Consider the following 11,839-nt stretch of genomic DNA (forward strand, 5'->3'; position numbering starts at 1 on the left):
GCAAACCCAGCTGCTTCACAAGATAGCCACTAAACATCCAAATAAATCACAAATTAAAGTCTAAGCATGCATGATCATTCTAATACTAGGAAGTGGACAAAGGTAAAGGTAAATAACAATGAAAAGACAGTCCTTCCATAAGAGAAAGTATTGTTACAGGTTAATTAAAAGGTCCATTAAAATTTCAGTGTCAACTTATTAACTTTACTGTAACACTGAAGAACATGCTGACTACATTCAGAATGTTAAAAAACAAAGCAGCCTAATGTGTTTACTTTGCCACCTGAGATCTATTGAGTGATACAAGTTAATCGGTGTCTGAATGCCTGCATGTACTCAGAAAGTCAATATTGGTTTTTCCTACTCCTGCTGACATTCCTGACTAAGGACCAAGAATATGACTATATATATATATATGATATATGATATAACTATATAAAAATATCAAAAATACTAATGGTGTCTGTCTGTATTTACATCCCAGACCAGTGAAGGAAACCTTGTGTTTGATATACATAATTTTGTGACGGTGCATCTATGATTTAATTTCTAAAGCCATACTTTCACTCCACTTCACACTACATCTGTATCAGTGGGATAAACTCAAATTCAAAACAAATATATTGTCCTCTGGCTAACAAAATCTTTGAATTTAGGAAAGAGCAAAGATTCATGTAAATATTATAAGGTGATCGTTTAACTTTTAACCCATGATAAATATACACTTAGTCTTGGTTTTATTAAATTAGTGTTAACATCATTAGCCTACTCAAATCCAGAGGTGCTTTATTTATTCATTCTGGGTTAAACACAGCAACAAAGTAGTCTGGAGGCCAGTGAGAACTGGGCATTGTTACAGACAGCACCCACACCGTGCCCAGCATGCTTTAGGAAGGGGGCTGTGGACAGATTTACAATCTGAGCTTTGAGACCATGTGAAGGTTAGTCAAAGTCTCACTTGTCAAGTGGAAACTGTGCGGCACAAGTGAGCAAGATGCCTAACACTACTTCAGCTGATCTGAAGCCTAAATTGATCACAAATGAAGGTTTGTGAGTTCCACTTCTGCAAGACATTAAGTGTAATCATGAGACACTTGTAATGAATGTGATTATATCACTATGAGTAGTGAACACAGATGAATTGACAGGGATAAGGAGAAACAGAAAACTGAACTGAGAATATAATAAGATTGACCTTCTTTCTGTCATAATGTCCCTTTGTAAGGATCAACAGCAGCGTCACAGCAGCTTCACAGCAGCCCCTGCTAAGTAGTAACTGGACATATTAGGGAAAAATCCATTGCAAAGAACTAGTGAATGATTAGTGAGGGAGGTGAACTATCAAGGTTTGAGAATCTGTTACATATTATCTTACTGCCTGGAAGTGACACCACATTTACTAGTATGGCTACAGCCCTGTCCTGATGGTTCTACTCTGAAGAAGCTGTTAATATTTACGTTTTCGCCCTGTTGCTCATCATCCTACAACTTAATTTATGTCTTGTTGAATTTACCAGCATAGAGACTGAGCTCAGTGATTTAGCTTGTTTGCCTTAATGAGTTATTCATACCAGCAACCCCATCCCTCTTTCTGCCTACAAGCAATAAAGTGTGCCCTCCCACATGCAACCACACAGACACCTTGTTTAGGTTAATTAAGGCAGTGCGGGTGCTCAACAGGTCTGCTCTGTCAAAATATGTGTCAGCACATTAAGGACAACCACAACACTCCATGCACTGTCAACACAAACCCAGTGGAGTGTGTGGTTAGAGACCTTAAGCAATAAGCATAAGCTTCCTCTAGTGTAGTAGCTGTCGATTATGCATGACAAACTCTGCAATACACGTTTTTAATTGAAATATTAAGCGCAGATATGCTTTTGCTGTGTGAAAGTACTTTAGAGGTGTAAATATTATAAAATGTGAGATAAGCCACTTTTTCCTTTATGATACCATATATCCCCAATACACATTCAGGATGTTCCTGTATGGGTAACAGGGGTAAATGGTAAGAGAGCTCTCCTGTGAAACTTCACTTCCTGTCCTTAAAGCAATGCATCCTGAATCCTGAAGCAGGACACACTCCTGTTTACAACACACCAAAGCAGGCCTTCCTGTCATTGTCTAATCTGCAGCACACCAGGCTAAACAAAACACAAGGAGTCTGAGACTTCAGTTTGTCCCATAACAACACATTAATACTGAAACAAACTCCTTTGCTTTCAGCTATAGTTTAACTGTCTGCACAGGCCCTCCTCTGAAAGCTTGTGTCATATGTTGTAGCTTAGTCATGCTGGTCATGGGTTGGCATTTGTTCCTCTGAGTGAGTGAGTGAGTGTGTGTGTGTGTGTGTGTGTGTGTGTGTGTGTGTGTGTGTGTGTGTGTGTGTGTGTGTGTGTGTGTGTGTGTGTGTGTGTGTGTGTGTGTGTGTGTGTGTGTGTGTGTGTGTGTGTGTGTGTGTGTGTGTGTGACATCAGAGAAATTTAGTGCTTGTGGTGGGGTAGGATGTGTCTAAATATTAGGATAATATCCCTGATTGAAAAGACAAGCTCTAGATGGCACAGGGTTGAACCTATATCAAAGCAAACCACAATGGTGCCCATCCAAAAAAGCTATGCTGTTTACTCTCTGGTGGGGGTACAAAGTCTGTGTGTGTGCGCGTGCTTGTGTGTGCGTCTGTGTGGTCCTACTGGGGGAAAAAAGTCTTGTCTCCAATTGGGGAAAAGTTTATTTTTGGGTCAGTGGTTAAGGTTAGGGTTAGGCAAGTAGTGGTGACGGTTAGGGTCAGCGTAAATCTCCAGGAAATGAATGTAAATCTATGTAATGTGACCATGATCTGATATGATATATGTGTGTGTTAAGAGGATGTGTCCTTTAACTGAAAATATCACCAGACCAAACTTAGCACTCCACCCTATCAAGTGAAGTTACAAACAGGGGACTTTGAACAACAAAGCACGAGGCCATTGTACTGTGTATAAAAGGACTCTGATTTGGTCACATGGAATATTCAAGTTCATACATGCCATAAACAATGATCCCACCAGCCACGTTTGCATTTGTTATGTCCTCCTGACCAATAACACCTGAAGTAAACTGACTCTTATAAAACCGCAGGTGTCTCTGTTTTATTGCTGAGATTTGCTCTCAGTGAGGATATTTCCAATGAGCCTGTGATTTATCTGTTCATGCATCCAGTTTTTAATAGAGGGCAATAACACATTTGACAGATGGCATGCATGGAAAACATAAAATCGCAGAATGCAGAGGATCTAAAAGTAATTGAACTTGGTTGTGAGGAGCTGACAGAATTCTTTTTTTTTTTTTTTTTTTTTAAACGTCGTCGGCCCCAATACCATCCTGCAGATTAGCTCAGGATGCCCCTAATTATGCCACCAATATTTCAGTTCACTTACCAAACTGAATTCTTAATATCATGAAAATTTGACTTTGCCATTCAACTTTATTTGCTACTTCAATTGTGCTCTACCCATAATTACTTTATTATGAATTTTAGACACAGTTTAAGATAGCACCCCCCCTGTGAGTGCTTATACACTGTCAAAAAAAGATTTTCCGTAAAGAAAATAAATCATAAGGTAAGTAATAGACTTTTGTACCTTCAGTTCCATCGTTTGACTACAGAAGACTTAATTTATGCTGAATGAGCTTCTTGAGTAATGTTATGCTTCTTTTACCCTCTGAAAGAACAAAGAGTATTTTTCTGGCCACATCTGACGTTCTGGAGATGTTTTAATTGGACGAACAAACTCTACCAGTTTCCAAAAGACATGAGTAGGCGATGACATTTTTCTTGAAAGCTCATTTCCTAGGTGTACTAAGAAAGCCTTCAAAAGAGTCGCTCCCGTCATGGTTGCCTTGTTTCAGTTAATGCTGACTCCTGACCCAGGAGAGCAGAATCTAATCCCGTGCGCTCTGTGGCTGACGGCTTCATTAGACGTCTGCCTTAATCCTAATCCAACTTGACACCTTTCCCAGAATAGAGGTCCCGTTGCACAGTTGACAGGAGTGTAGTAAAAGTCAGTAGCACTTAGATGGAATAACAGGAAGTTACAGAGTGAAAGTTTGAGTTTGTGTGGAAGTGAGGGCGAAATAGTAGTCACCATGAGGTTAACCATGAGGGTGTTACTGAAGCTTATGTTCCCTAAACTGTCTCAGCGAAGCTAAAATAGCTTTCCACTAAAGTTCTGCCAGCACACTAAAAATCTAGGTATATCACTGTAGACTGTTATTACCCTGACATAATCAGTCAATGAAAGCTATTCAAACAGTCTTTACTGTGTCAAAGTGCAGCTTCAGTTGTCAAACAATAATCTGAGGAAATGCTGATGAAAATGGGGCACACACATACACACACATCTCATCTAAGAGTGTCCCAACAAGAAGCCTGATGGTTGAATCACCACTAGGCTACAGCACACAAGCAGAAATTATCAATTTCAGGGATCAATTTGTGTGTGACTGGGTGGGGTTGTCGCAAAATCAGTGAGTTAAAAACAGGCATCATCACACTTCCTCTTCAGATGGATATGTAGAAGACAGGAAGTGGTTTAGTTTTAGTTTTGCTGAGGCACCTCACAAGAAAAGAGTCTTCATCGGGTTAACATTGACTTTAGGATAACTGACTTTTAAAAAACCAGGAGCCAAAACATTACTACTGCAAAAATGATCATCAAACCTTCTTGAATTTTAGTATGTATTTGATTATTTCAGGGTTCAGTGAGGTTAAGGGTGGACACTCTTTCCACTAAGTCAGCACCACCCCTGTTTTAATTGCACATGTTCTCATGCATGCTTACAGCTCTGCGTCATCATCATCATCATCATGCACGCTGATTGTGTCGTTAAAGCTCCCCGCTACTACAAACATTATTTAAACACACACTGCTTTGTTCCCTCATCTATCTCATGTCCCTGACTTTGCCTCCATTTGATTTGATTGAACGTCAAAGTCATGCCCTGCTACTTTTACTTCTCTGTAAAAATGTTGATAAAATAAATAAACACACGATACAAAATTGTTTTGCATAATCAAACAATAACATCAAACTTAATGTTTGACCAAATACACCCATTGTCATCCCTCTGAACTGTAACCTGTGACAAAGGGTTATGCCATTAAGCTCCTCTTATATTCCCTTTCATCCTCTCCTCCTCCTGTCTTACCGTTTGGCCTCCTCCAGGTGACACAGGTACTCGTAGGCAATGTTCTGTCGTCTCCGCTCGTCCATCTCCTCCGCTGACAGCCTCTCATCATCCTGGATGGCTAGAAAAAAACAAACAAAATCACAAAATCATGTCACTGATGTGCTACATATTCTTATTGTCTTCATTACACAGAATTAAGACTTTCATCTTTTAATTAACCTTTTAGTTATCCATGCCATACATGCAATATGTGGAATTCTTTGCCCGCCTCACAAAACTTAAAATGGATAGATATCCTTTTAAGGAAGGATCAGTCATGTGGTTATGGATGATATGCTGCTTTTCATTCAATATTAAAATAATGGGTTTTTTTGTGCTGTTTTGCATGTATTCTCTTTGAGTTTTGTGTATTGTTGGCCCATCAGGGGATGAGCTTAGACTAGTTTGCCACTACTAACATTAAATAAATTAAATACAATTATACATAAAAAGTATGTACTATCGAAAAACAATCACTTGAGTGCATCTCATTTCTAAAATATAGGATTTCTTGACTAGAGGTGCCACTCGCAATTATTTACATTATTGATTATCCAGCCAATTATTTTCTTGATTAATCTGTTACTATTTTAGCATACAAAATGTCAGAAAATAGAGAAAAATGTAAATCTCACAGATCTTGAGATTACATCTTCAAATGTCTTGTTTTGTCTGATTAATATGCCAAAAAGATCCAGAGATTTAGTTTAAAATGATATAAAAACAGAGAAAGATTCACTCCTTGCATTAAAAAGCTGCAGCTAAAGAGCTTTTTAAGTAAAAATTGATTATCAATATAGTTGCAGAATTGTTTTCTGTTGATGAACTAATCAATTAAGCCATTAATCATTGCAGCTCCAAACATGACGCTGGTTATTCATACAACAGGAAAATATGACACTGCAAAAATAACACATTCAAATCCTGTTATGTAAAATGGGATTTGCCTCAACAATTGTGTAGTTTGATCACCTTTGATTGTATATAATCTCCTCACCACTGAAATAATTTCTCCTCAAAAGGACATTCATTTGTTTAGTAGAGTTTTAATGAACTGTACTGGCATCAACATGAATGTCGTGGAAGCTTCATTTATACTGTAAATTCATGTTTTTTGTATTATAAGGACTTTGAGTGCCCCTGAGAAACTGTACCACATCCTATGCTCCAATGAACCGCTGTATGAGAAAGATGAAATGGCCATGATGTCAAAGTGGCCGTCGTGGGGTGCCCCACTGACAAGTGACTTCTACTGAGAGTTGACCTTTACCTGCAGCTTAATGAGATCTCCCCCCCCCCCAACACTTCTTATCCCCCTCTAATCCAACCAAATCTCTTTACTTCTGGCTGAGTGAAGGGCCAATCTGACGCTCAGGGGAGCTCAGTTTCAGAGCAGAGCTGTCTCCCACTGGACAGAGCACCATGCTCTGGGTTGAGTATAGATTAACAGCTGACTTTTCACATGGACTATCATACTTTTTATGCTTCCTTATGAATCTAGGACATCAAGTAAGACTGAAAAATCTGTAATTATACAAACAGACACCAGAGTTTACCTTTGGTGCACAGGTTTCATGAGTATTACTACCGCTTGAGATGCCAAGTTAAACTGATGATGATTGATTGATTCAACATATTCAATCTGATCTCAATTCCCAGGAGTAGGAAAAAGCCTACACCTGTTCCTATTCCTACTCAGTGCTGTGCTTTAATTACTTACCGCAGTAACTTATTATTTACTGCTGTGTTTTGTAGTGGTTTATTTATGTGCTATGTATTAATTGTGTTACTGTACAATGCTGCAGTACAGAGGGCAACACATTAAATCTGATTCTTTTAAACCTGTCATATCTATTCATCTGCCACCTGCTTAGACATCCTTTCGGCGCGTCTTTATAGATATGACATTCAATTCTCACATGTGAGAGGACAAGGCAGAGACACAAGACAAATTGCACACACACACACACACACACACACACACACACACACACACACACACACACACACACACACACACACACACACACACACACACACACACACACACACAGGGATTTTCAGCCACGGTTGAAATGTCTTCTGCCCTTATGCTGTAAGTACAGCATCCGGCCATCCAACCACAGATCAGAGGCCCAGCTGTGCTGTTCACGGAGATGCAAAATGTGTATTTCATTCATCTCAGGGGTAGAGAAACCATACTGCAGCCAATACCCCCACTGACTCCTCACACACTTCCTGGAAGGGCTTGTCTGCACTCTTGCAATGAGTGTTATATTTAACCCTCAGGATGGAGTCTGTTGCTTTTGTGTGTCACAGGATCACTGGACCTGAGTTATTAACTGTATGCTTATGACTCATGCTGTTGTTTAGCTGAAAAGTTATTCAACCAAACCTTTAGGAGGCAATGAGGGGCTACAAATCAAGACTAACTTTGTTTTTGGGCTGGTCCATCTCACAGGAGAATCCATTAACTACAATTAGTCTGACATTCTTTGAAATTAATTCATGGGTTTGACTTTGCTTTAGTTAAAACACAAGCAGAGGAAACTTCCTTGGAACAACAAATTAAAGATACATTGTTGGCTCAGAGGAAGACCACAGTGTCAGTATTTGTGCTGCTTTTCTACAGACACACCCCTCCATGTGTGTATGCAGGCACTGTTGCTTAATGAGATTCAATGGTCCAAAGAGGCAAGATACTGCAATGACAAAAATTGTTGGCCTTATCTCTCAGAGTTGTACTTTGCCCACAGATGGTGGTTTGTGACAAGATACCTACAGTAAATACTAACACAGTGTTGCCTACCTAAAATGTGTTGATTACATTCTTGACCTACTCATTGAGTTAGTCCTGGATTTCGCCCCTGCAGTAAAATAAAAAGTTAATGATTAACCTATGAGAAAAAAGCCTTATGTGTAGACAGCCTGATATGCTGTGTGCTACCATTAAATAAACAGATTTTTTTTTTTAAACCACTTAGGTGATTTTGGGAGAACTATGAAGGAAAATACAATTTAAGGGAAGGTTGTAGTGCCCAAATCACAGCACCTATTATCTGGAACATCAACTGACCCACCTTATAATTTAAAAATGAGCCATTAACCAAGAGAAAACTCCTTCACTGACCTCTGACCACTTTTCATGTGTATTTTATACTGTCTGCAATGCCACACCTACTAATGGTATCTTGCTTTTTAATGGGGCCAGGTGCTGCTGTGCCACCTGTTGCCATGATGGCACCTTATGTTAGCTTATAAACTCAGGGTGAGTTTATAAGCTCTGTCATTTAACCGAGTAAGACAGAAAGTTAACACAAGTTTAGTTTGAAACTCTGTCAGAAAAAAAGTGCTACTTACTTCCATAGCGTGGCTTTTGTAATGTTGCGGTGTCTTCATGGTACATCCTGCCGTGTTTCCTCCACTGGTGAACTCTTGTGAACTGAAAATAACTTGAGCTAATGTTAACGTTACAGCCGCGCCTCAGTCAGGATGTATTGGTTGGAATAAAATAACTACAGTAGCAAGCTGAATGCCAGAATGACAAAAATGGGGCACAATAGCCTTCAAAAGTTTGAGTGAAGCGCCAAATGTCAGTAGCGACAGACAGTCTCCATGGTTTGCGCTTTGGCTCCTGGACAACCTACTTTGTATTATCTTGCCGCCGCTACTCTCTGTGAGGTGAAATGTTTGACGGGACAGGAGGAGATGGAGATTTAGCAGGTTTAGCACCCTCTGCACCACCTGCTGGTCAGAAGGTAGCTCGTGACGTATTTACTTCCACTGTGAAAAAAGTGTGGTTAAAAAGTGACACACCACCACCACTACACACTGTAATGATTAGGCTTTTGTTTGTTTTGTTTGTTTTTCTTTTGCCTGCTGTCTGTCTCCTGGAATAAACACACTGTCAGTCACATCCAGGAAAAGTACACTCAAAGCGTTTTTAGTCAGTAATAAAGACCATAAACATATAGGCTACTGGCAACAAGGGGAAAATACTGTAAAATGTATTTACAAGCTCAAGTCAGTCTTATTTTCTTATTGTATAAAAAAACACATTTGTGTTATTCGCCTATTTTTAAATCATCTGCATATCAGTGATCGACAGTGAATCCTAAATGTTACAGTAACTCCAGTACTTGAACCACTAGGTGGCAGCATTAGTATGAGATTATTATGACTGAAGGTAGCACACACAAGTGTACATTGTGTCTCTGCATTTATTTACTCTAATTCATTTACACTAGTTTCAATTATGTGTCGCCACTTTAGTAGGTCTAACGTGGCGAGTTTCTATTTCTATTGTATGTTTGGCTTCATGAACATGCCAATGACTTAATTGAACAAAGGGAAAAGTTGCCACTGCAAGTATGATTGCATAATTTCTTCCAAAGACTTAGTAAATTAAAAAAAAGATAAATCTTTCAAATAATTATAGGTGTGAGCAGTATTGTAATATATAAAGTATGACGATGAACTCTGTGAGGTTTGAGATGATGGTTATGAAATAAATGCATTTCATAATTTGCTAGAGAACATAACTTTTATTGTATACATGTTCAAAAGCAGCACAGTCTGCAATCCCTGCCTTTCCAGTTTCTAACATTATTCACAGGGCATCATTTGACATATTTCTTCACATATTTTCACACTTATAGATCTCTGAACATACAGCTCAGTCATCCTATGACTGGCAGGCCCTTTATAATAACATACACAACTTAATTCTCCACATACATTTGATTACAGTACCTCCATAAAATGGATGAACAGAACTTACAAGAGTGATACATTCACATTTTTCCTCAACAAAAATCAGAATATTGCCATCATGTTCTGCCAGAATAATTTACAATAAGAACACAAAGTTGAGCACAAAAGAACAGAAGATTTCTTACATACATGCAAATGTGTGTGCAGGCACGCACACACACACACACACACACACACACACACACACACACACACACACACACACACACACACACACACACACACACACACACACACAAAGAGTAGCAGGTGAATAGGGGCTTAAAGCCACAGACACACAGAGATGTACAACAGAGATACAGTAGATGGACGTATCACTTGGACAAAGCAGGAGACACATGATCAAGGAGCTTTAACACATTTAACCCAAACGTCCACCAATATCAGCTTTGATATGTACATTATTTACACTAAATGCATACGCAGGCCTGCAGCTGGGTATATGCACACACACGCATGCTTGTATACACACTCTCTCTTTCATACACACACACACACATAAATACAGTACATATAAGCAATACCTCAAATACCTCAAACATAATAGGTGATATAATTTCTCCCCAGTATAACACAACAGGTAGATCTGGTACTAATAAAGGTTTAACATATCCAGGAACATACAGATCAATCCCTCTGTTATTCTTGCTACTGACAGCAGGCAGCAGTGCTGGACTGACACTGCTGGGCAAAAGTCATTACTTTTTTATATCAGCATATTTATTTAGAATTCGTACGCAATACTCAAAAATATTTAAATCATGTTGTCAAAAAATATATGTTTAGCAGAACACTTCATTATGTATTTCCCACAGATTTTATCAAATCTGACAGACAGTTAGTTAGTTAGTTCAGGGAAATGGAGGCATATGTGCCTACTTGGATGTTTTTTGTTTGTTTGAAGTTGTTTGTTTGTTTGTTTATTTGTTTTCTATAGCACTGAGAGAGACATCTGCAGTAAAAGGGCAAACTACCTCTACGCTGCAATCACAGACACAGATACTAATACAGAGAAAAGCAGGAGGGCACAGGCTGTAACTCAGAGAAAATACAAGACTGAAAGCAACTGAATTGCTGTGTATTTGAGAAATTACAATTAATGCCAATTTAAATTTTTAGAAGCATTTTAAAAATAGCAAAACCTTTATTTATATTCAACTTATATCTTATCTCCCTATCTTATCTTATTATCATTATCTTCAACAGCAAGAAACAGGTCATGTTCCCAAGTTAGAGATTATGGCAGAATCTGAATTTAGACAAACACCTTGTTCAGTTCTACATTTGTCCACAACTTCATATATGTAAGAATTATGCAAACATTTGAGTTCAATTTTACCCAAATGTTTTGAGATTCAGTCCAAAAGCTAAGAAGTTTCCTTAGGAGACATTTTCATCGTGAATGGCACCAATTATCCCTCATAAAGAGGTGGTTGGTATTTACATTATTACTTTGCAATCATGCTAGCTATTTTACACCATTTGATCATATTATGGCTCATTGTTACCTTACGGTAGTGGAATTAATCTCTGGAGAGGAATAGGCTTATTCGCAAAAATAAACATTTTTATCAAAACAGGAATGTCTAACAAAAGAGATTAGGTTTAGGAAATGAATTGACACCCTAATAAAATACTGTATTGGCCACATATTTCACATATATACACAAAAACTTAATGATCATTTTATTATATATTTCCTATTAAGTTTCTGTCTTTTCCTTAGGACACCACATGACTATGGGCAGACTGCTCCAGTTAAGGAGAGGCACATTTAAAAAGGCCATTCAGTATTTTTAAAAGGAAGGAAGCAGCATGACATGTCATTATCAACGCCAATGCCACAAGCAAAATCCAA

At 38.5% G+C, this 11,839-nt stretch overlaps 1 protein-coding gene across 3 annotated transcripts in view; it reads right to left on the bottom strand.

Annotated features, from left to right (window-relative positions):
* The window catches only part of iqgap2 (IQ motif containing GTPase activating protein 2), a 36,507-nt gene extending 27,624 nt beyond the window's left edge, over nucleotides 1-8,883 (bottom strand). For all 3 annotated transcript variants that reach the window (XM_062417203.1, XM_062417202.1, XM_062417201.1), the window contains exons 1-2: nucleotides 8,569-8,883; nucleotides 5,188-5,287 (exon numbers count right to left, since the gene is read on the bottom strand). In XM_062417203.1, the coding sequence (XP_062273187.1) occupies nucleotides 5,188-5,287; nucleotides 8,569-8,614 (146 nt within the window). In that variant the 5' untranslated portion in view covers nucleotides 8,615-8,883. The remainder of the gene's footprint in view (nucleotides 1-5,187; nucleotides 5,288-8,568) is intronic.
* Between the last annotated feature and the right edge of the window lie 2,956 nt (nucleotides 8,884-11,839).

This window comes from Scomber scombrus, chromosome 4 (assembly GCF_963691925.1).
Source record: "Scomber scombrus chromosome 4, fScoSco1.1, whole genome shotgun sequence".
NCBI lineage: Eukaryota > Metazoa > Chordata > Actinopteri > Scombriformes > Scombridae > Scomber > Scomber scombrus.